Raw genomic sequence first — 23,826 nt, 5'->3', positions numbered from 1 at the left:
GCAGTTAAACCACGCAGCGGCGATTAATGACGCCTTGCACTTGTCTGGCTGGTCGACCCTAACCTTCCCCAAGGAGCTTCGCCAGCTTCGCCAGCTTCGCGCCTATCCCATCATCTTCCAATCAGCCCAAGAAGAGAGTCCTTGGCGCCGAGTGCTGTTCCTGTCCCGGCGGTCCTTCGCCGCCGGACGGCCCTGGACTTGCCGATGCAGTGTCATTAAGGAAGAGATGCAGTGGTCAATTAATTCCATTTCCGAGAAGGACCGCGGCGCGACAGGCGCGACCAAAGTGGTTGATTTAAGGCGAGCCCCCAGACGACACCGTTTGGAAAAATTCACGTGGCCATTACCTCTGAGTGCCGACCTTTGCGTGCGTGTGACTGAGAGCTGTGTGACCCGAAAGGCGCCAAAACCGTCATCGCCGTCCCCGGCGCCGTTTCCACGGTCTAGCGCCCCTATTCTGGCAGCCGAGCACTCCGCGGACTGCCACACTGCCACGGCATGCCAGTCGCGCGCCACATCATTCTTAAATTCGACTTGTTCCTCGCGTCCTTGCTGCCGGCCTTTGCAGCCCCCCTCCCCCCCTCCCCTCCCCCCCTCCCCCCTCCCCCCTCCCCCTCCCCTCCCCTCCCCCTTCCCCTTCCCCTCCGCCGCCTTGCAGCGCGCGACGGTGACACTGAGAGCGGCGCGGCGTGGCACGGCGGCGCGCGCATTTGCTCGAAATGTTGCACCTCCCCGTCGGCGCCGCGCCAGCACCGCGCCAGCGCCTCTTTCCGGGCGCTTCCTCATCGGCGAGAGGCTAGAGAGCCCCGACGAGAGGCTAGAGAGGGTAGCCTTGGCGCCTCTCTTCCTTATCGCGGGCCGCGCCTCGCCGGGGTGCATCGCCGGAGCAGTGACAGCCTTTCGCACACACGGCACGCGGCGACTTTACAACCACTTCGCCATTTCCCGCTCGTTTAAATTATCGTTTTCAGCATGTGTGACTTTTACTTTCAAACGTTCGTGGAAAGGCGAACGCGAAACGTTATTTTTCCGCGTTCGCTTCGGCGTCGTTCCTTGGCACGGTAGCTTCGCCTTTTCATAAGGGCACTGGGGACCGCCTGCTCTGCTCTGCTCTGCTGGGACGCCGCGACGCGACGCCCTCGGCCTTGCTAGCCTCGCTGCAGCAGTGTGGTGACGGTACAGACTTCCCACTGCCTGTCATCAGCGGCCAGCGGGCCATGCCTGCACCGCTGTCCGAGGAGTCAAGCCGAGTCAAGCCGAGTCAAGCAGTATTGTGCCCGACAAAGCTCGCGGCTCCCGCCCCCGGGGCGGGGCCGGGGTCCGCGAGGAGGAGCCCAGGAGTGTCCAGGAGAAAGCAGCTTTGAAAAATTTTTCAAACACAACTTTCCATGTAAAAAATTTACACAAAATTTTTACGAATTTTTTTTTTGGAAAGGTTAAAAACAATTGGTACATAAAGTGACAGAACGCCACTGCGGGCAGCAGCACCAGGCGACGGCAAGGAGGTGGCCGCCGACCGGAGAGGCAGCTTCACCGCGTCTAACCGTCAGCCTGCGTCCGTCGTAAAGGAATTGATAATCGACACCTCGTCGACTTTACGGGCGTCCGTTCGTTACAGGGCCTTGGATCGAATACAGGCAGCGGCGCCTCTTTTTTGGATGGCGTTGTTGCTTTTGTTTGTTTTCGCATCCCGGAGGAGCTTAACCTAGACCCACTAATAGCGGTGCCCTCGCCATTGTATACGTCTGTCTCTGTCGGACAGGCTCCAGCGACCGCAGTCGGCTTGCCGTTTAGGTACACACTTTCAACAATTACTTTTGGCCATTCTCATAAAGCAACTTTTTTGACAGTTTTCTGGTTGTATTTAAAATTTAAAGCAATGCGTTTTTGACCGGCTGGCCCTCCAGCCACGCGGTGCATCGGGTTTCTCGAAGCCTCCGCTCCGCGTGCGAGTTCGAGAGTGAGTGTGAGGTCAGCCGTCGCGGATGATGCGTTGTCGGGCAATTTGGGCGTCAGTCACTGTGAGGCGAGCGTTTAGCCGTTTAGTCGGTAATCGTGCGTGCACCGCGGCGTCCCTTGGGGGCTCGGCACGGCGTCGGCACACAGTGGGCCAGAAGGCCGGTGGTGGTGGCCAAAACTCCAGACGCGTTTTGAGCTCCAGAGTCGCTAAACAGGGCTCGAACCTAACGTGTGACCCCACCAATGGATTCCCCGTTCGGAGAGCAATCCATTGGTGGGGTCACACGTTCGGTTCGAGTCCCGTTTAGCGACTTCGGAGCTCAAAACGCGTCTGGAGTTTTGGCCGCCTCCACCGGTCTTCTGGCCCACTGTGCGGCACGGCGTCGGCACGGCGTCCTGCAGTAGTAAGGACGCCCCACGATGGTTGCTGCTCCGCGTGCTCCGCGGTGCCGGGGGCCCGGGGGAAGGACGGTCGGTTGCAACACGCCGCTGCACATCGCGCTGCTGCTGCTGGCGCCGTCGGTGACCCAGGGTCACCCTCGACATTGATCCTGACACAGACACTCCGTTCGGTGCGGCACGCGGACCCGCAGGCCCGGCCGGCCCGCCCCGCCCCGGCCCCGCCCACCCGAACAAAGGCAAACGCATGGGACGTCTTGGAGGTCAAGGAGGCCGGCGCGGCGCCGCCCCGCGCCTGCACCCAGGATGAGCCCGACTTAATGATTGGCTTGGATTATTCGTTAACCGGCCGGGACTAGGCAGTCTTTCCATTTATTACTTCGGTGCGCGCACGGCGTGTATCGTTTAAAATGGCGCGCCGCCGTCGTGGTCGTTTTCGTCCCGAACTCTTCCTGTTCGGATCGGCGTCTGCCGTGGCCTTCGCGAATTTTAGTCCCGTCCACACAACGGACCGGCGCCTTACACTGTCAGGAGTAAAGCACCCGCGAGAAACGCCACGTTTTTCGGTGCACCAGAGAGAGTGTGTGATCTTTGCCGAGAGGGTTGACACGTCGGGGTGACGACTTGTGGCAAGAGGTTGTCTATAGACAAGAACCCCTTGCTTTTGGCAGTGCATTGTAGTGTGGTGGATCTTCGCCGAGGGGGTTGACACGTCGGGGTGACGACTTGTGGCAAAAGGGGTGTCGACCCAAAACCCATGCTTTTGGGAGTGCTTTTGGTGGTGGCCGCCGCCACGCCGCGCGCGCGACTTTGGGAAGACTATGACCCCCGCCGTGGAGCGTGTGGGCCGCTGACTGCCCGCTGGCCACGTCGCCATGCCGGAGATCCCCGTGCCAGGTGCTGCCGGGCCCCACGCCGGGCGGACCGCCCCCTTTACCCCGCCTTCGAGGGCCCTGGAGCCCGGCCCCCGTCGCCATGGGAGTCCCCGCCGGGGTGCGGGGGGCCCTCAGCGGGGGGAGGCCCCCGGGCAACCGCTTTGAGACCTTTTGGGGCCCGAGTCGCAAACCCCCCGGGGCTCCCCACCAGAAGACCCGGACCCCAAAACTCCGCGTTTTTTGGAGAGGGAAACAGGTGGGGTCCCCCCATGGATTCCCCGTTCGGGGAGCCCATTTGGTTTGGGGCTCAAACGGCGACCGGATTTGGGCCGGGGCCAACCACCGGGTTTTGGCCCCACCCCGGTGTGCGTCACACTCCCGCGGCTTCCGCTCTCAACGAACGTGTTTCTTTTGACGCGCAGGCGTGATGCCGTCCCCCGGCACGCCGGCCTGGTTCATGGCGGCGTCGCACTCCGCCAACGACGCGGCCCACAACCTGACGCACGTCGCGCTGGTCGCCGAGGAGGCCACCAAGTACATGGCGCAGGCGTGAGTACCCCCGCGCTCCAGTGACCGCCACTCACACTCCGCCCCGTTCTAATGGATTCGATTTGGACCCGCAGGCTGGAGCTGTCCCCCGACCAAGTGCGGCTGGGCGGGCCGTCCATGGACGTGACCAACACGACGCTGGGCCGCGGCTGCCCGCTGCCGCGCGAGGCGCCCTGCCCGCCGAGGAAGTACCGCGCCTACTCGGGCCACTGCAACAACGTGCAGCGACCACTGTGGGGCGCGGCCAACACGCGGTGCGTACACAGCGCACTGCCACAGTGGGCCAGAAGACCGGTGGAGGCGGCCAAAACTCTATACGCGTTTTGAGCTCCGAGTCGCTAAACAGGACTCGAACCGCACGTGTGACCCCATCAATGGATTCCTCGTTCGGAGAGCAATCCATTGGTGGGGTCACACGTTCGATTCGAGTCCCATTTAGCGACTCTGGAGCTCAAAACGCGTCTAGAGTTTTGGCCGCCTCCGCCGGTCTTCTGGCCCACTGTGACTGCTCAGACTGTTTCGCCTTGCCTTGCCCGTGTTTTGACTTTTGGATCGTTTCCGGCGGCAGGTACTCGCGCTTCCTGTCCCCGCAGTACTCCGACGGCGTGTCGCTGCCCCGCGGCGCGGTGGGCGGCCTGCCGTCGGCGCGCTCCGTGTCGCTGGCCGTGCACCGGGACTCGGACCGGCCGCACCTCCACGTCGTCACCCTGCTGCCCGTGTGGGCCGACCTGCTGGCGCACGACCTGGCGCACACGCCGCAGATGGGCGGTAAGGCCGTCCTCCTCGACACAAAACGCAAAGTTGTGAATGAACTGTGGTGTTTGGCGTACTACCGTTTGTAACGCGGCGGGGCACTGTGGGCCAGAAGACCGGCGGAGGCGGCCAAAACTCCAGATTCGTTTTGAGCTCCAGAGTCGCTAAATGGGCCTCGAACCAAACGTGTGACCCCACCAATGGGTTGCTCTCCGAACGAGGAATCCATTGGTGGGGTCACACGTTCGGTTCGAGTCCTGTTTAGCGACTCTGGAGCTCAAAACGCGTCTAGACTTTTGGCCGCCTCCACCGCACCGGTCTTCTGGCCCACAGTGTGTGGTGTTCGGCGTACTACCGTTTGTAACGCGGCGGGGCGGACACCTAGAAAAATGTGCACCTCCCCCTCCCCGGCGCCGGCCGCGGGGTCAGCGGGCGAAGGTGACCACCACACGCGACACGGCGCCAAGTCACGCCGCCAGTCACGCAGCACTACATTGTCACAGTGCCGCTCCGTCTCTCTCCCTCTCGCACTGCCGCGCGGCCCCGCGGCCCGGGAGTGGGAGAGAGACGGAGCGACTGCAGCAGCCACTGCAGCAGAAGGACCGCGCAGCTGCGTCGGCCGCACGCGAAGATACGTCCATTCGCAGTGTGCCGCGCGTGCTGCTACTGCCTGGGCCTCGGCCTGGGCGTCGACAAGCACGGCGGTGCCAAGGAGGCCGCTGTAAAACTATATGGCCGCCGCAATGAGCGTGACGTCATTCACACACTGGAAAACTTGTGGCATGGGAGGCTTGGGGAGGTGACAGCAAAACCACGTCGACGTTGACGTTTCCCGGTTCGGCAGGCTTCGGCGGGCGCCCCATCAAGTGCTGCGGCGTGGACTTCAGCGAGTTCCACCCCGAGTGCTTCCCCATCCGGCTGCCTGACGACGACCCCGTGTTCAGTCCCGAGCGGGAGCGGTGCCAGGAGTACGCGCGGTCCGCCGCGGCGCCCCGCACCGGCTGCACCCTGGGCCCCCGCGAGCAGCTCAACCAGGCCACCTCCTTCCTGGACGGCTCCGCCATCTACGGCTCCTCCCGCGAGATGGCGCTGCGTCTGCGTGAGCTCCGCGGCGGCCTGCTGCGCACGCAGGTAGAGGATTTAGAATTTACGAAACTTGACCGCCGAAATGGCCGAACCTGAATGTGAACGTGAATCTTTCCAGCCCGGCCCCGACGGCCCCCTGATGCCGTCCGACGACGTGCGCGACGACTGCCGCGCCAACCGCGGCAAGCACCGCTGCTTCCTGGCGGGCGACATGCGCGCCAACGAGCACCTCGGCGTGGCGGGCATGCACACCGTGCTGGTGCGCGAACACAACCGCGTGGCGCGCGAGCTGGGCGTCATCAACCCGCACTGGGCCGACGAGACCCTGTTCCAGGAGGCGCGGCGCGTCGTGGCCGCCGAGCTGCAGCACATCACGTACAGCGAGTTCCTGCCCGTGCTCCTGGGCCAGGTACGCGCACCGCCACACAGTGGGCCAGAAGACCGGGGCAGGCGGCCAAAACTCTGGACGCGTTTCGAGCTCCAGAGTCACTCGAACCGAACGTGTGACCCCACCAATGGATTGTTCTCCGAACGAGGAACCCATTGGTGGGGTCACACGTTCGATTCGAGTCCGATTTAGCGACTCTGGAGCTCAGAACGCGTCTAGAACTTCGGCCGCCTCCACCGGTCTTCTGGTCCACTGTGCGCCACTGCGACACACTGTGAAACACTGTGAGACGTGACTGCGAGCTAACGAACGAGGCCCTCTGCCGTTTCGCAGACCGCCCTGGACGACTACGGGCTGCGGCCCATGAAGTCGGGCTTCTACTCCGGCTACGACATCGACCTCAACCCCAGCGTGGCCAACGTGGTGGCGGCGGCGGCGCTGTGGTACTCGGCCACGCTCATGCCGCGCAGCATGACGGAGTACGACAAGGTGAGGTTTCCTCTTGCCCCCGGAGGCTGCTCCCGAGCAGGGCGTCGCTTCGTCTCCCTCGCACGCTTCCGTGAGACGGAGCGACGCGCTAGCGCCCTTTGATACAAAGTGCGATAATCCGGCATGGTTTGGAAGCAGTATTGTCTCAAAGTTGATCAAAACGGTCACAAATGTCTGTGAAAAATCGTGTTTTGGGCCGACTTTAAGCATCTACTGCGTCTGATCCGAGGCGGTATGTCGTCCTCCCTCAACGGGCAATTGGTCTTTGAACCTTCCTTTTGCATGCCTTTGTTACGGAGTGCGATTATCTGCCTTAGTTTGGGAGCAGTATTGCCACAAAGTTGATCAAAACGGTCACAAATGTCTGTGAAAAATCGTGTTTTGGGCCGACTTTAAGCATCTACTGCGTCTGATCCGAGGCGGTATGTCGTCCTCCCTCAACGGGCAATTGGTCTTTGAACCTTCCTTTTGCATGCCTTTGTTACGGAGTGCGATTATCTGGCTTAGTTTGGGAGCAGTATTGCCGCAAAGTTGATCAAAACGGTCACAAATGTCTGAAAAATCGTGCATTGATCAACTTTGCGGCGATACTGCTCCCAAACTAAGGCAGATAATCGCTTTCCGTGACAAAGGCACGCAAAAGGAAGGTCCAAAGACCAATTGCCCGTTGAGGGAGGACGAAATACCGCCTCGGATCATACGCAGTAGATGCTTAAAGTCGGCCCAAAACACGATTTTTCACAGACATTGTGACCGTTTTGATCAACTTTGAGACAATACTGCTTCCAAACTAAGCCGGATTATCGCACTTTGTATCAAAGGCATGTTAAAGTAGGGGTCGCGTGGGGTCGCAAAATCTTTCCTGGGGGTCGCGGAAATTTTTGGCTACAAATTTGGGGTCGCGAACCGAAAAAGGTTGGGAACCGCTGCGCTAGCCGGAGGCAGCCTGCCGCGTCGCTACTCCACGCCGGCCCGGCGGGGGTAGCGACGGCTTGGCGGCTTGGCGGCGCGGTTCGTCACGTTGTCGGTGTGTCTCGTTGCAGTCCGGCGGCAAGGTCCGCGAGGCGTCGCTGGCCGCCTCGTTCTACGCGCCCTTCGGCCTGCACACCCGCGGGGCGCTGGCCGGCCTGATGCGCGGCCTGCTCCGGGACCGCGCGCAGCAGCCCGACTCGCACATCAGCTCCATCATGACCAACTCGCTGTTCCAAGCGCCCGGCCAGCCCGGGCCCGGCCTCGACCTCGCCGCGCAGGTAAGACCACACCACGAAAGCGAACGAAACGGAAGCCCCCCACAGTGGGCCAGAAGACCGGTGGAGGCGGCCAAAACTCTAGACGCGTTTTGAGCTCCAGAGTCGCTAAATGGGGCTCGAACCGAACGTGTGACCCCACTAATGGATTGCTCTCCGAACGAGGAACCCATTGGTGGGGTCACACGTTCGGTTCGAGTCCTGTTAAGCGAGTCTGGGGCTCAAAACGCGTCTCGAGTTTTGGCCGCCTCCACCGGTCTTCTGGCCCACTGTGCCCCGCCGAGACTTGAACCTGCGCCCTCTGCCCCGCAGCTGATCCAGCAAGGCCGCGACCACGGCCTGCCGCCTTACGGGGACTGGGTGGCCTTCTGCGGCGGCGAGGCCAGCCGGCCGCGGTCCTTCCACGACCTGGAGCCGCGCATGGGCGTGGAGGCGGTGAACGCGCTGCGCTCCGTGTACGCCAACGTGAGCGACGTGGACCTGCTGCCGGCCGCGCTGTCCGAGTACCCGTCGCCCGGCGCGCTGCTGGGGCCCACGCTCACCTGCCTGCTGGGCCGCCAGTTCCACTACCTGCGCCGCGGCGACCGCTTCTGGTACGAGAACGACCTGCCGCCGTCGTCGCTGACCGCGGCGCAGCTGCACGCCGTGCGCGGCGCGTCGCTGGCCAGGCTGCTGTGCGACAACGCGGGCGTGAGCCACGTGCAGCCCAACGCCTTCATCGCCGCCGACCCCTTCCTGTGAGCACCGCCGCCTTCACACAGTGGATTTGCCAGAAGGCCGGCGGAGGCGGCCAAAACTCTAGACGCGTTTTGAGCTCCAGAGTCGCCAACCAGGACTCGAACCGAGCGTGTGACCCCACCAATGGATTGCTCTCCGAACGAGGAATCCATTGGTGGGGTCACGTTCCGTTCGAGTCCTGTTTAGCGACTCTGGAGCTCAAAACGCGTCTAGAGTTTTGACCGCCTCTACCGGTCTTCTGGTCCACTGTGCTTCATTTCCCCTCTCATTTCCCTCCACTCGCTGACCGACGCGATGGGTTCCAGGAACTACGAGGCGCCCTGCGACGGCGAGGTGATCCGGCGCGTGCCGCTGGACGCGTGGCGCGCCGAGCGGCCCTACGCGCTGCCCTTCACGCTCGTCAACCGCACGCTGCTGGAGGACGCCCTGGCCCAGGCGCACCGCAGGGTGGACGACGTGCACGAGGCCGAGCGCCAGCTGTGGCGCCAGCGTGAGTGCGAGAGAGAGAGAGAGAGAGAGAGAGAGAGAGAGAGAGAGAGAGGAGAGAGAGGAGAGAGAGAGAGAGAGAGAGAGAGAGGAGAGAGAGAGGGAGAGAGAGAGGGGAGAGAGAGAGAGAGAGAGAGAGAGAGAGAGAGAGAGAGAGAGAGAGAGGGTTGTACCGCCTCCGGCGGCGTTCAGCCTGCGGTCAAGAGGGTGGGCAGGCCCGCCGAGCTGCGCTGTTCCGCGTGGTGGCCCGCCCTCCGTTCCGCAGGCGCTTTTTGCCCTGACTGACCTAACTGACTGACTGTCCCGTTGCAGGCCGCCTCGTGGACCCCAACTCCCAGGAGGGCGTCAACCTGCTGGGCTTCTCCCGGCCCCGCCGCCAGGCCCTGTCCATCGCCAACACCTCCCTCGTGCTGGAGTTCGCCACGGCCAGATTCGTCAGCGGCTTCCTTGAGGGGTAAGCGCAGTGCAAGTGGCGGTCGTCGTTTTGCCAGAAAGGCGAGTTGGCCGGAGTTGGCAGTCCTTTTGCTGCACTGACGGCTCGCTTCGCCTGCGCAGGCACCTCCAGGACGTGGAGGGCGGCGCCAGCGTGCCGTTCACGCGACGCGGCTCGTCGGGCGCCCCGGAGGACGTGCAGCAGCTGCAGCAGCTGCTGTCCGCCCTGTCCACGGTGGACGTCTCGCAGTCGCTGGCCTGGCCGCGCGACGAGTCCTGCGACGAGCTGAGCCTGCCGTGCGACCCCAGCCGCCGCTACCGCAGCTACACCGGCTGGTGCAACAACATGCGGCACCCGCACCAGGGCAAGAGCCTGCGCGCCTTCAACCGCCTCCTGGCGCCGCACTACGCCGACGGCGTGGGCGCGCCGCGCCAAAAGTCCGTGACGGGGCAGCAGCTGCCCAGCCCGCGCCTCGTGTCCTTCAACATGCACCCCAACACCAGCTACCCCCACGTGCGCTACGCCCTCATCGTCATGCAGTTCGCGCAGATCATGGACCACGACCTCACCAACACCCCCGTGTACCAGGGTGAGTGAGGCCCTCTTCTTTCACGTATTTACCTCGCAGATGATGAGGACAAAAAAGCCAAAATGAAACCCAATTTCTCCTAAAATCGTTCATTGTCACGGTTTTAAAGTGTCTGTCCTGCTCCGCAGCCCACGTCGGCGACGGCGTGCTGGTGTGCCGGCCCTGCGACTCGGCCCGCACCGTGCACCCGCTGTGCTTCCCCATCCCCATCCCGGACGACGACCCCTTCTACCCGTCGCGCAACGCGTCCGGACACCCGCTCTGCCTGCCCGTCACCCGCTCCACCCCCGGACAGCTCACGCTCGGTAAGGCTCACCTCACGCTTCTCACTTCGTCTCGTAATTCAGAGATTTTTGTCATGATTGCACAACTTGCACAACGCGATTACCAGTAATAACAGAAAAAAAATCTCATTCAACGAACGTTAATGAAAGCAGATGATACTCGTTTGGTTTTCTTTTGGGCTCATTAGTATGGGCTCATTCCGAAAATGGTTCTTAAAATCTCATTCAACGAACGAGGCCGAGCTGGCGCCGAAGCCGGCACGAGCTGAGCAGAGCCGAGGTCTGCCCGAGTCACCCACCCTTTGAGACGTCCGCGCAGGCTGCGCCTCACCGCCAGCCAGCCAGCCAGCCAGACACACCAGCCCGCCCCGGCGGCCAGCCCCTATTATATTGTTAGGATACGGGCTTGGTTTCTGGACTCGAGAGTAAAAGCACGCTGACACCTTCATGTGTACAGTATTTTTAAGTATGTTTCAAGTGTGGTGAAGGTATCATCTGCTAAAAACCGTATGCGGCAAATCAAAAACCGTATGAGGCAGACCAAAAGCCGTATACGGCAAACAAAAAACCGTATGCGGCAAATCAAAAACCGTATGAGGCAGACCAAAAGCCGTATACGGCAAACAAAAAACCGTATGCGGCAAATCAAAAACCGTATGAGGCAGACCAAAAGCCGTATACGGCAAACAAAAAACCGTATGCGGAAAATCAAAAACCGTATGAGGCAGACCAAAAGCCGTATACGCAAACAAAAAACGGTATGCGGCAAATCAAAAACCGTATGAGGCAGACCAAAAGCCGTATACGGCAAACAAAAAACCGTATGCGGCAAATCAAAAACCGTATGAGGCAGACCAAAAGCCGTATACGGCAAACAAAAAACCGTATGCGGCAAATCAAAAACCGTATGAGGCAGACCAAAAGCCGTATACGCAAACAAAAAACCGTATGCGGCAAATCAAAAACCGTATGAGGCAGACCAAAAGCCGTATACGCAAACAAAAAACCGTATGCGGCAAATCAAAAACCGTATGAGGCAGACCAAAAGCCGTATACGGCAAACAAAAAACCGTATGCGGCAAATCAAAAACCGTATGAGGCAGACCAAAAGCCGTATACGGCAAACAAAAAACCGTATGCGGCAAACAAAAAACCGTATGCGGCAAATCAAAAACCGTATGAGGCAGACCAAAAGCCGTATACGCAAACAAAAAACCGTATGCGGCAAATCAAAAACCGTATGAGGCAGACCAAAAGCCGTATACGCAAACAAAAAACCGTATGCGGCAAATCAAAAACCGTATGAGGCAGACCAAAAGCCGTATACGGCAAACAAAAAACCGTATGCGGCAAACAAAAAACCGTATGAGGCAAATCAAAAACCGTATGAGGCAGACCAAAAGCCGTATACGGCAAACAAAAAACCGTATGCGGCAAATCAAAAACCGTATGAGGCAGACCAAAAGCCGTATACGGCAAACAAAAAACCGTATGCGGAAAATCAAAAACCGTATGAGGCAGACCAAAAGCCGTATACGGCAAACAAAAAACCGTATGCGGCAAATCAAAAACCGTATGAGGCAGACCAAAAGCCGTATACGCAAACAAAAAACCGTATGCGGCAAATCAAAAACCGTATGAGGCAGACCAAAAGCCGTATACGGCAAACAAAAAACCGTATGCGGCAAATCAAAAACCGTATGAGGCAGACCAAAAGCCGTATACGGCAAACAAAAAACCGTATGCGGCAAATCAAAAACCGTATGAGGCAGACCAAAAGCCGTATACGGCAAACAAAAAACCGTATGCGGCAAATCAAAAACCGTATGAGGCAGACCAAAAGCCGTATACGGCAAACAAAAGCTCAATCCAAAGATAGTATTTAAAATTGTGTATGAAACAAGGCCAATTGAATACACAGGCCCGAGCAAGCTAGCCGGTGTTGGTAGCCGTGCCGAGCTATGGCATGTGGCATTGTTGCGCGATATTCCGCGCCGTGTCAGGCGGGGAGGGATTGTCAATGTACCATTGTTGACGCCCGGTGCCGCTGGCGCTGTACCGCGGAGGGATTGTCGAATTCCGCGCAGGCTGCGCCTCACCGCCAGCCGGCTAGACACACCAGCCCGCCCCGGCAGCCAGCCCCTATTATATTGTTAGGATACGCGCTTGGTTTCTGCACTCGAGAGTAAAAGCACGCTGACACCTTCATGTGTATAGTAGTTTTAAGTGTGTTTCAAGAGTGAAGGTATCATCTGCTAAAAACCAGAAAAACGCGGAAAAAAAGGAATACCCCGGGTAGGATTCGAACCTACGACCATTATTTCAGACTTGTATAACGCGCTGCCAACTGCGCCACCGGGGCTTGTGGTGGAGAGACCTCACGCAGTCGGTACACTTCTGCTTCGCGTCGAGCCAAAGTGACTCATCCTGGACGGCCGCGCCAGCCTGGCCGCTCCGCCGGCGGAGCGCGCCACAGCGGGGGGGAATACCCGGCCCACGCCGACTCGCCGGAACAACGTCAAATTGGCCTGCGACTCCCCCGCCATCACCCAGCCCCGGTGGCGCAGTTGGCAGCGCGTTATACAAGTCTGAAATAATGGTCGTAGGTTCGAATCCTACCCGGGGTACTTTTTATTGTTGTTTTTTACAGTTTTTTGTGATTTTATTCATAAAATTGTGAGAAATGAAAGCCTATCTGTGTTCACAGGCATGAAATTTGAACAAATAACCTGGGACACTTGAACATTTTAACATTCTGCTATTGCGCAATAACGTGACACAACCTGATGGCCGCTAGCCTCGCCTCCAGAATCGCGCGTAACTCATGCCCACATAGCAAGTGGTTCAAAATTCATAGAAAAATTATATACGTATGCACGGAAAAAAAGTACCCCGGGGTAGAATTCGAACCTACGACCATTATTTGCGAAGTGTATAACGCGCTGCCAACTGCGCCACCGGGGCTTGTGGAAACCATCGTATCGCTCTGTGTTCACTTTCGGCCCGTCGCCGTCGGTCGATGAATCAAACAGCCAAACGTCGACGGTCGCGCCCTAAAAAAACACAACAAAAAGTACCCCGGGTAGGATTCGAACCTACGACCATTATTTGCGAAGTGTATAACGCGCTGCCAACTGCGCCACCGGGGCTTGTGGTAGTCGCCGCATCGCTCTGTGTTCACTTTCGGCCCGCCGTCGTCGGTCGATGAATCAAACAGCCAAACCTCGACGGTCGCGCCCTCTGTGGCCCAGTGCCGAAACAGATCAATGACGTCATCGCAATGACTCACTTGGCGACCAGGAGCGGAGCGCACGCCAACAAACAGCGGACGAAAAAGAAGTACCCCGGGTAGGATTCGAACCTACGACCATTATTTGCGATGTGTATAACGCGCTGACCAACTGCGCCACCGGGGCTCACATAGAGTGCAGTCGTCGCACGGGGAAGTCTTTGGTCCAGCCCGCGGACGCGACCAGGATGACTCACTCGAGGAGGGAGACGGGCGCGATGGTCGCGGAAAGGGAAGGGGCAAGGTGGGGAAGGGGGGCTGTACAGTACACTGTGAGTTTGGCGTTGCGCCGGATGTGCTAGGTCGGGCCTTATCGCTGCGCTATCGCAGCTAATCGCAACCACACCGATAATCATCCGGAAAGCCCAATACAATGTCCGCACTCTGAGGAAAAACGCAAATAAAATCAGAAAATTCAGGAATTTTAGGAGAATTCGCGCACGGCGAGAAGTGGCAGCCTCCTGATTTGGGTCCCATTCGGTTCCAGGCCACCGCGAGCAGCTGAACCAGCTGACGGCCTACATCGACGGCTCCTTCATGTACGGCTCGGACCCCTGCACGGCGCAGTCCCTGCGCGCGCCGGGCGGCGGCCGGCTCAACGTGACGCAGCACCCGGCGGGCCGTGGCCTCAAGCCGCTGCTTCCGCAGATCAACAACCACCCCGAGTGCAAGGCGCCGTCGGGGCTGTGCTTCTTCGCCGGCGACCCGCGCTCCAGCGAGCAGCCCGGCCTCACCACCATGCACACGCTGTGGCTGCGCGAGCACAACGTGGTGGCCGAGCGCCTGGAGCAGATCAACCCGCACTGGTCGGACGAGACGCTGTACCAGGAGGCGCGTCGCATCGTCACCGCCCAGTTCCAGCACATCGCCTTCAACGAGTGGCTGCCACGCATCCTGGGCTTCCCCGGCGCCGAGCGCTTCGGCCTCAAGCTGCAGAGCGAGGGCTACTACGACGGTACGTTCCGGAACACACTTCATTACTTTCCACCCTACGTCTCTAATCTCTCGACTGGAACTTGAACGCGTGCCGCAGGATACGACCCTAGCTGCGACGCCACGCTGGTCAACGAGTTCTCCTCCGCGGCCTTCCGCTTCGGACACAGCCTGCTGCAGCCGCACTTCGTCCGCAAGGACGTCAACTACCGCACCGTGGAGCCGCCCGTCCGCCTGCGCGACCACTTCTTCAACTCGGACGTCATCCTGCAGCCCGGCATGGTGGACGAGATCGTGCGGGGGCTCGTCAGCACGCCCATGCAGACCCTGGACCAGTTCATCACCACCGAGGTCACCAACCACCTGTTCGAGCACCGCCGCCCCTACAGGCCCTTCTCCGGGTTCGACCTGGTGGCCATCAACATGCAGCGCGGTGAGAGCGCGGTGGCACTTGCCAAACAAAAATAATCATCAGTTTGAATTTTTTGGACATTTTTGTAATGTCTGAAAAAAAAATTGTTATGTCGTTTTAAAAAAATTTAATGTTTTTTTGAAAAATGTTGATGTTTTAAAAAAATGTTTATGTATTTTTAAAAAATGTTTCTGTATTTTTAAAAAATGCTAATGTTCTTTGGAAAAATGTTAGTTTTTAAAAAACTTCCATGTCCTTAAAAAAATTATCGTGGTTTGTTTTCAGCCCGCGACCACGGCGTGCCCGGCTACAACAACTACCGCGAGCTGTGCAACCTGACGCGCGCCAAGACGTTCGACGACCTGAGGGGCGACATGCCCCCCGAGCAGGTGGAGGTGCTGCGCAGCCTGTACGCCAGCCCCGACGACATCGACCTGTTCCCGGGCGGCATCAGCGAGTACCCGCTGCCCGGCGGCGTCATCGGCAAGACGTTCGCCTGCATCGTGGGCGGACAGTTCTCCCGGCTGCGGCGCTGCGACCGATTCTGGTGAGGAAGAGGTTCACGCACTCCCTGCGCACAGTGGGCCAGGAGACCGGCGCCGGCGGCCGAAGACGCGTTTTGAGCTCCAGAGGTGCTAAACAGGACTCGAATCGAACGTGTGACCCCATCAATGGATTCCTCGTTCGGAGAGCAATCCATTGGTGGGGTCACACGTTCGGTTGGAGTCCTGCTTAGCGACTCTGGAGCTCAAAACGCGTCTAGAGTTTTGGCCGCCTCCACCGGTCCTCTGGCGCCCCGTGAGTGCGACAGAGACAAGGGCTGACTGTGCCGCTTGCCGCAGGTACGAGACCTCCGACCCGCTGCTCCGGTTCACGGAGGGACAGCTCACGGAGATCCGGCAGACCTCGTTGGCGAGGGTCGTGTGCAACAACCTGGACCGCATCGACAGGATCCAGCGCAACGTGTTCGACCTCCCGGACCCCTTCCTGTGAGTCCACTGTGGTCGATCGGTCGATCCGCCTGTCTCTGCCTCTCTCTGACGCCTTGGCGGTTGCAGCAACCCGCTGGTGACGTGCGCCGACATCCCCGCCATGGACCTGAGCGAGTGGGTGGAGCGGCCTACGTGTAACGTGGGCCGCCTCGAGATCCCCGTCGGCGACTCCGCCAAGCTGTCACCCTGCGTGCAGTGCTCCTGCACCCGGGAAGGGGTGAGTAGGGTGGCAGTAGAGTAAAGTGCCCAGTGGTCGTCGTCGCGGTTCTAAGAGTGCCCCGTCGTCCCCGCAGCCCGTCTGCCAGTCGCTGCGCGTCACCAACTGCGTGCAGCTGACGGAGAGCACGGACCTGCGCGCCCTGCTGGCGGACGACGTCTGCCGCGTGCAGTGTGCCTTCCTGCTGCGCGCCGCCCCCAAGCACGCCCTGGGCGAGGACGACGCCCTGCAGCGCCTGCAGCGATGAGCCGGCCGGCCACCACCGCCACCACCCTGTACCTGACTACCTGACGAAGAGGCGAAGGAGCCAAGAAGACGGTGATAGTAAACGTATAACGCGAAAACGCGAAGGAGGGGAGGGACAGGCAGCCTAGTTTTCTGAATCAGTCCTCTTTCATTTTGGTGTCCCTCCCCTTCTCCCTCCCCACTCCCCTACACTGCCCCTGCCCCTTCCTCTCCCCCGTCCCATCCCCTTCCCACCCCCTTCCCTCTCCACAACCCCCTTCCCCCTCCACAACCCCCCTTCCCCCCTCCCACAAGCCCCCTTTCCCCCTCCCACAACCCCCCATTCCCCCTCCCACAACCCCCTTCCCCCTCCACAACCCCCCTTTCCCCCTCCACAACCCTCTCCTCTCCCCCTTTCTGTCCTCAAAAAGATCTCCCCTTACGTCGACGGTTAGAAGACTCTTGAAACCCCGGGATTTCGCTTTCCCCCCACAGCTCCTTGTGCGCTATAGTTACCACTCTTTGTGAAGGAGACCATTGAGACAGTGTTCGAGCCTCGGCACCTTCAGTGACTTGGACCCGCTTTCCATTGAAAGCTTAACGCGTTGCAAATCGTTGTAACGAAGATTTTTTTTTTTTTTTGTGGACACCGAGTGCCATCCTCAGCCACAGATCGTAACATAATCCTTTTCGGGTGTTGGAACACATTTTATAAATGTAGTGTCATCGCCGTCATAAGTTTTATGATAATGATATGATAATGTTAATAATATTAGATTACGTTTTTTTTATATATTTTTGTATGTGTAGCTATTATGTGTCCTTATTCGTGAGGGAGAACCAAGGGACTGTGTATGTATGTGACCAACATGCTGAAAAAAACGAACTATTAAAAAGATCAATAAAAAGATAAACCCAAAACTTGGTGTTGCTTCAGTCATTCAGTCAGACGCTGTGGGACTCAGACTCCGTGCTACTTTGAAAATTTATGCTTTATTTTGTGATTTTTTTTGTTTGTTTGCCCGCGCATTGCCGTTTGGTGGTCCTATGGTCGGTGGGGTGGTTGTTGCTGCTCATCGTTGGCGCTGCTTGCCGGCGTGCTGGCCGTGGGGCTGGGCGTGGGGTCTGGGGGCAGCGAGAGGTGCCACGGCCCTCCTCCTCCGCCGCCGCCGCACCTCGTCGGGGCTGGGGCCCTGCGCCGAGCCCTCTGCCAGTGGCGCGGATGCGCTGCCCGAGCCCGGCCCGTGCTCCTGCTCGAAGTGGTTGGTGCCGTCCGCGAACTGCTCGTGGTTCTCGGTGCCGGCGAACACGGGCACGCCGACGTCCTCGTAGCGGATGTTGGGCCGAAAGCCGTCGCGGTCCGACACGTAGTCCACCACCTGCATGCGCCCGTCAGGCAGCAGCACGCGGTACTGGCCCTGCGTCTGGCCCCCGGACCGGCTCTGGCGGTGCCCGAAGTCGTTGCCCGTGTTGGGGTCCTTCACCTCGTACGAGAAGTCGTACACGATGTCCTGGAGAGCAACGGCAAAGCCTCGGTAAAACGCGGAAAATCATTGCCGTCAAAAACTGCACGAAAAAAAAGAGTGCCCCGGGTAGGATTTGAACCTACGACCTTTATTTAAGAAGAGTAACGCGCTGCCACTGCGCCACCGGGGCTAGGTGACAGGAAGCCAATCGCGTTAGCAACACTTGGGTGCGCGGGTCGATGCGAATGCCCGGCCCGCGCTGAAAGGCTGAAAGACGATGACGTCACCAGGACGATGCAGGATGACTCACTTTGCGAGGAGCGCCTCTATCGCTATCTAGCCCGACAAAAACAACAAAAAAATGCCCGAGCGTGGCCCCTGCAAGTAGGCAAAACGTGCTATTTTTCACCCCTCGCGCCGGCGCTGGATCCGCCCCTGGCCCACCTGCTCGTCCTCGTAGTTGTCGTCGGCCAGCCTGCTGAAGTGGCGCGCCTCCTGGGCCTGCTGCTGCTCCTGGTACTGCTGGTACTGGTAGTCCTGCTGGGGCTGCGACGGCGCGGCCTCCTGCTCGGTGGCCTCCAGCTCGGTGGCCTCGGCGTCGTTGTCCGGCACGTCCCGGGGGACGCGCGCGCGCACCGCCCGGGGCAGCCGGCTGGGCGGCGCGGCCTCGGCGCCGTCCTGGTGGTCCTGGTGGTGGTGCGGCCGCCGCGACACCCGCGTCGCGGCCTCCACGGCCGGCAGGGGGATGGCCGCGTGCGCCGCCAGCAGCACCAGCAGCAGCGCCGCCGGGGACGTCTGCAACAAGTCCGTCAGTCAGTCACGCCGTCGCACAGTGGGCCAGAAGACCGGTGGAGCGGCCAAAACTCTAGACGCCTTTTGAGCTCCAGAGTCGCTAAACAGGACTCGAAGCGAGCGTGTGACCCCACCAATGGATTCCTCGTTCGGAGAGCAATCCATTGGTGGGGTCACACGTTTGGTTCGAGGCCTATTTAGCGACTCTGGAGCTCAAAACGCGTTTAGAGTTTTAGCCGCCTCCACCGGTCTTCTGGCCCACTGTGCGTCGAGCCAGCACACGGAAGGCCGCAGCAGCCACGAGGACGGGTGTCACAAAAAAGGAAGAACAGTCGCGGAGTTTGAGAGGTGCATCGCGGTTGCGCCACTGCTTGGTGTGCTGCAGCGCCTGGAGGCGCCGCCACGCCCCCCGTGGGGCGTTGGCGACACACTGCAACACCAAGTGTCGCCAAACACCGCCTCGCGCTTCGCCCAGTCGCCGCGGCACGCCGAAAGGCGGGCATTAAGTGTCAGAAGAAGCGTCATCTCGGTTTCATCAAGTACAGCTAAAATTTTCAAAACAAACAATTTAAAGAAAAAAATAATTTTTTACCTTATGAAAAATTTTGACTGCGGGGAAATGGCGAAGCAAAGCGAACTTCAAGAAAGGCGTAAGCTGCACTGTTGTTCAGGCGTGAGGGAAAAAAATCACGCTGCTGCCTTCGGGCCAGTATTTGAACCCCAGCTGGTTTAGGTGCGACCACGGTACTCACCTTATTCGCCATTCCTGCGCTGTGTTTGGCGCTACCTGAAAACGAGATCTGTCGTCTTGAGGCATCTGCCTTCGCGTTATATACGGGGGGCGCCGACTGGAGCGGCGGGGCGGGGCGGGGCGGGGCGGGGCGGAATGGGTAGTGGGGCGGGGCGGGATGGGTGCGATTCTGTGATGGATAGATTGAGGAATCAACGGGGTAAACAGAGAGGTGGGTAGACACGCCCTCTCCTCCTCCCCCCCCCCCTCTTTTCCCTACCAGCAGCCTTTCCGAAACCCCCGATAACTAGTCAACAGGCAGTGCTCTGCTAGCAGGCACTACGTAGACTTCCCACGACGTACCTACAGTGTGGAGTGGGTGGACATGTCCTAGAGTCAACCAAAGTCCACTGCAACTTTGACATGCAGCTTTAGAGAATACTGGGCCTGCTCCAGCGGAATACTGGAGAATCTGTGGGAAGCGATGGAAGGGGGCTTTCTTTGGTCCATTTTATTTTTATTTAGTTATTTTTTTTTCAAAGCGCGATGCGTTTATTATGCATCGTTAGCGGCGCACGCCGCGTGACGGCGTCACCGCGAAAATAAACCGCAGCCATTCCGAACCCTGAACACTCTGTTACGCTTTGAACTCGCGGAATGTGCGAATGGAGGGACGCGGGGTTGGGGGGGAGCCTCCCCCTCCAGATGACTGGAGAGTTAATTGACCTGGGATTGGTTAATGTTGCACGGCGTCGCCTAGGCGTCGCGGCGCGGGCCTCGGGGGGCGTCGAAGACATGGCGCCGCGGACCCGTCTTCGCTGCACCCGTCGCTCTGTCTCTCTCGCACGCCGGCTTGGCACTGCATGAGCGCGACAGAGACAGAGCGAAGGCATCAGTCTGTGTTTCGGTCGAATAATCGCAGCGAATGACATGGCGCTGGGGCCGCTACGACTATGACGCCCGTTTAGCGCGCCTCGGCCCGCCTCGGCCACGCAACCGCAGCAACAGCGGGCTGTTTCTGTCTCTCTCGCACTCGTGAGGTGTCCCAGAGCGACGGGGCTCGGCAGGGCGAGTCGAGTGCCACCGTCGCGTCGGCGACAGCCAAGTTTGCTCCTCTTTTTCGTCTTTCCCGAGAACCCTTTCCGTAAACACTGCTCCACAAGCCCCAACAGATAACTTGTCCTTCTGCATGAACTGACTAGGTGGGGTCATCGGATAGGGGGTGGGCACAGCCTTTCATCGACGCAGACGCACATCAACCCCCACCCTCTCTCCAAACTGACCCCTCTCGCGTGTGCGTGCTTGCATAGGCCTACGTGGCCGAACGCCCAGAGGAGTGGATCTCTGCTCGGCATTCCCTCCCCCCTCCCCTCCCCTTCCGGGCGGCCCGTCCTGCGCTTCCTCCCCTCGGCCCGTCCGCGCCACTGGAAGGCGAAACCTGAACCCGTTTTCAAGCGAAACGGTGGACCTGGTCGCGTGCCCGCCGTGAACCCTCGTCGGCGTTTTCGAACTGCGTGGCCCCGACGGCGTTCCCGCCTCTCCTCGGCGACAACGAACGTTTCTCTCGGCGTGCCTGTGGTGGCCGGCCTGGCCTCTCACAACAGGACAGCGGGCAGAGACGCGGCGCCCCACCTTAATGTCCACAAACATTCTTTTTTCATTGTATTGATTGGAAAAGGTAAGGTCATCCGGCGACGCCCGGTGCTCCCTGCTCGTTTTCTCCTCACATTGTTGGAGTAATCACACCACAGTGTCACGTTTTGCTTTGCAGCGTTCAAGTGCCAGCAGGACCCTAACCTCCAGACCCGCCTCCTCGCCGGCCTGAGGAGCAGATTATCAAAGATTAGATTATTTTGGTGATTTCATCGAAAATGGCTGGAAACGCAGCTGCCATCGCCGTGGCCGTCGGCATTTTCTCCTTTTTAGTTAATTTTTCTCTCCATAAATTGGAGGAAGGACACGTCGGAGTGTATTATAGGGTGAGAGAAATTGAATTTCCGTAGCTTTTGGTTTTGGACCGTATTTGAACATGACTGAAATGTTGTTGCTTGTTGCAGGGTGGAGCTTTATTATCTAACACTAGTCAACCAGGATTTCACATGATGATCCCATTTATTACTAGCTTCAGATCAGTGCAGGTGAGTTGTTGCCTGCGTGTTTTCCACATTACATCAGGTTCGCTTCCAATCCATCTAACTTGAAAAAAATTTGTTTTGCAGGTAACATTACAAACAGATGAGGTTAAAAACGTTCCATGTGGAACCAGTGGTGGTGTGATGATTTACTTTGATCGAATTGAGGTTGTCAACATACTTAGTGCATCTAGCGGTAAGCTGCCGAGTTTCTTTACTTGCTGTCACCATACTCTCTGGTGATCCTCTGTTAAATCTTTTCTTCTTTTTCAGTGTTTGATATTGTGAAGAATTACACTGCTGATTATGACAAAACACTAATTTTCAACAAAGTGCATCATGAACTTAACCAATTTTGCAGCGTTCATAGTCTTCAAGAGGTAGAAACCTTTTAAAGATTTAGAGTTGTATCCTGTGTCAAAACTTTGTCTTATGATTCTTGTCATTTCTTTTCCCAGGTTTACATTGATCTATTTGACCAGATTGATGAAAACCTCAAAACAGCTCTTCAGAGAGATCTGAATGAAATGGCCCCTGGGCTATACATTCAAGCTGTTCGAGTGACCAAGCCCAAAATTCCAGAAATGATTCGGAAAAATTATGAACAGATGTAAGTTTCCTATGATATCTCTGAAATGGACTTTTTTCTAATTTTATTGAATCATTACTTCACCCCAATTTTTCTCTGCTATTAGGGAAGGAGAGAAAACAAAATTACTCATTTCAGAGCAGCATCAGAAACTGGTTGAGAAAGATGCAGAGACAGATCGCAAAAAAGCAATTATTGAGGCTGAGAAAGAAGCCAGTGTTGCAAAAATCCACTTCGGTCAAAAAATTATGGAGAAAGAATCCCTCCAGAGAATGGCTCAAATTGAAGGTAAGAATCTGTGGAATCCCATCAATTTTTTGTCACTCAGCACATTTTTTTTCCAAACATTCTATATGTTTGATATTTTGTTCCAGATGAAATGCACATTGACCGTCAGAAGAGCAGGTCTGATGCTGAATTTTATCAATTAAAGAAACAAGCTGAAGCCAACAAACTCCTTCTTACACCAGAGTACCTTGAGTTGACAAAATACAAGTCACTGACTGCCAATAGCAAAATCTACTTTGGACCAGATATTCCCAATTTATTTGTGCACGGAACAGGTCATCAGCCATTAACTGACGTTCCTGAGAAACCTGTCTCCACAGCCCAAGAAGGTACCATCAACCCTGAAGTGCTTTCACCTTAAATCTCCTCATCTTGGGTGCTTTTTCTATGTATTTTAAAATTATTTCATTTTACTTTAATGCTGTTTGATGCATGAACCAACTTAGCTCCTAAGTCTGTTCATCAAAACGTTATGAATGAATGACCATTGTATGTCAAGTGTATGTGATTGTCTATGTTTCTCAGTCCTACAAATCTTAGTTATCTGGTTGGTAAGGTAGATAATAGGCGGTACGCCTTCATACATAAATGTTGTTCTTTGAGGTTTTTTTTTTTAATCTTGTTAAATGTGTGCATTGTAGAATGCAAGAATATTGTTAAGGTGTGCAATTTCTTTAAATTCTGGTGATAATTTCTTTGTTAATGTACATCAATATACCTCTATTTACCTGTCTCGCACAAACTTATTAGTATTGAAATGTCTGTTTCTTTCCCACCGGAAGTGTTCTTTGTATTATGACTTTTCTTTTCATTAGCCCTGTTTGAACTTTGCTCAAGTTTGTTACCTTCTCAATTGTTAAATTTCTCTGCATCTGTGAATTAGTTTCACTCCCTTAGATTATTTTTTATTTATTTTTAATCGCATAATGATAATTTTCTTTGTAAAATTTGTAAGCCAATTTTCAGTTTTCATCGTTTGAAGTACTCCTTTTGTTATTTGACAAAAAAATACTTGCTTGTCCCATAGACAAGGCCTGATCCTTGATTGCCTTTTTGTCTTTGTCATTGGATTGTCGTACAATAATAGTTCTCTCCTTCTTAAATGAAAGCGGAATTTTCATTTTGCCTCCTCTCCTCATAGACAAAGTCTTGTACTCATTCAAAGACTCACGTCTACAGTGTTGCGCCGTGCGAGTAGGCAACCCAACGGCTGGCCGCGCTGTTGGCGCCCCGTGTTCAGGCAACCCAACGCACAGTGGGCCAGAAGACCGGTGGAGCGGCCAAAATTCGAGACGCGTTTTGAGCTCCAGAGTCGCTGAAAAGGGCTCGAACCGAGCGTGTGACCCCACCAATGGATTCCTCTCCGAACGAGGAATCCATCGGTGGGGTCACGCGGTCGGTTCGAGTCCCATTTAGCGACTCTGGAGCCCAAAAAGCGTCTCGAATTTTGGCCGCTCCACCGGTCTTCTGGCCCACTGTGCAACGC

General features: G+C 57.2%; 3 protein-coding genes and 1 non-coding gene across 4 annotated transcripts; 2 read left to right on the top strand and 2 right to left on the bottom strand.

Moving 5' to 3' along the window:
- Nucleotides 1-3,660: 3,660 nt before the first annotated feature.
- LOC117646942 lies at nt 3,661-16,616 on the top strand. The gene is made up of 18 exons (XM_034388328.1): nt 3,661-3,782; nt 3,857-4,036; nt 4,351-4,550; nt 5,380-5,666; nt 5,740-6,030; nt 6,343-6,498; nt 7,542-7,748; nt 8,058-8,482; nt 8,789-8,973; nt 9,282-9,423; nt 9,525-9,991; nt 10,120-10,296; nt 14,052-14,519; nt 14,598-14,930; nt 15,195-15,456; nt 15,752-15,898; nt 15,968-16,118; nt 16,195-16,616. Exons 1-18 carry the CDS (start codon nt 3,661-3,663, stop codon nt 16,363-16,365), a joined length of 4,371 nt encoding a protein of 1,456 aa, XP_034244219.1. The 3' UTR covers nt 16,366-16,616.
- A 745-nt stretch (nt 16,617-17,361) lies between these two features.
- LOC117647328 (pro-resilin-like) lies at nt 17,362-19,365 on the bottom strand. Its single transcript, XM_034389048.1, has 3 exons — nt 19,354-19,365; nt 18,254-18,400; nt 17,362-17,854 (listed from the first exon to the last, which is right to left on the bottom strand). The coding sequence occupies exons 1-3, from the start codon at nt 19,363-19,365 to the stop codon at nt 17,417-17,419; spliced, it is 597 nt and encodes a 198-aa protein (XP_034244939.1). The 3' UTR covers nt 17,362-17,416.
- On the bottom strand, nt 17,928-17,999 carry Trnar-ucu. The gene has a single exon. It is a non-coding gene; the product is annotated as a tRNA-Arg (tRNA).
- Nucleotides 19,366-20,792: 1,427 nt separating the features above from the next.
- LOC117647231 (erlin-2-B-like) lies at nt 20,793-23,448 on the top strand. The gene is made up of 8 exons (XM_034388876.1): nt 20,793-21,009; nt 21,103-21,310; nt 21,389-21,469; nt 21,551-21,659; nt 21,737-21,843; nt 21,922-22,073; nt 22,159-22,340; nt 22,427-23,448. Exons 2-8 carry the CDS (start codon nt 21,203-21,205, stop codon nt 22,699-22,701), a joined length of 1,014 nt encoding a protein of 337 aa, XP_034244767.1. The 5' UTR covers nt 20,793-21,009; nt 21,103-21,202; the 3' UTR covers nt 22,702-23,448.
- The last annotated feature ends 378 nt before the right edge of the window (nt 23,449-23,826 follow it).

This window comes from Thrips palmi, unplaced genomic scaffold (assembly GCF_012932325.1).
Source record: "Thrips palmi isolate BJ-2018 unplaced genomic scaffold, TpBJ-2018v1 HiC_scaffold_2, whole genome shotgun sequence".
NCBI classification, from domain to species: Eukaryota; Metazoa; Arthropoda; class Insecta; order Thysanoptera; family Thripidae; genus Thrips; species Thrips palmi.
The sequence above is the reverse complement of the archived record's forward strand: the minus strand, read 5'-3'. Positions and strand labels throughout refer to the sequence as shown.

Excerpts from the sequence above, each read along its gene's own strand:
- LOC117647328 (XM_034389048.1), bottom strand. Across the intron at positions 17,855-18,253 it reads ACAACTACGAGGACGAGCAG|GACATCGTGTACGACTTCTC; the intron begins GTGGGCCAGGGG and ends GTTGCTCTCCAG.
- LOC117647231 (XM_034388876.1), top strand. The coding sequence starts at position 21,203 with ATGGCTGGAAACGCAGCTGCCATCGCCGTGGCCGTCGGCATTTTCTCC. Across the intron at positions 21,311-21,388 it reads ACGTCGGAGTGTATTATAGG|GGTGGAGCTTTATTATCTAA; the intron begins GTGAGAGAAATT and ends TGCTTGTTGCAG. Across the intron at positions 21,660-21,736 it reads CATACTTAGTGCATCTAGCG|TGTTTGATATTGTGAAGAAT; the intron begins GTAAGCTGCCGA and ends CTTCTTTTTCAG.
- LOC117646942 (XM_034388328.1), top strand. The coding sequence starts at position 3,661 with ATGCCGTCCCCCGGCACGCCGGCCTGGTTCATGGCGGCGTCGCACTCC. Across the intron at positions 10,297-14,051 it reads CCCCGGACAGCTCACGCTCG|GCCACCGCGAGCAGCTGAAC; the intron begins GTAAGGCTCACC and ends ATTCGGTTCCAG. Across the intron at positions 15,457-15,751 it reads CGGCGCTGCGACCGATTCTG|GTACGAGACCTCCGACCCGC; the intron begins GTGAGGAAGAGG and ends CGCTTGCCGCAG.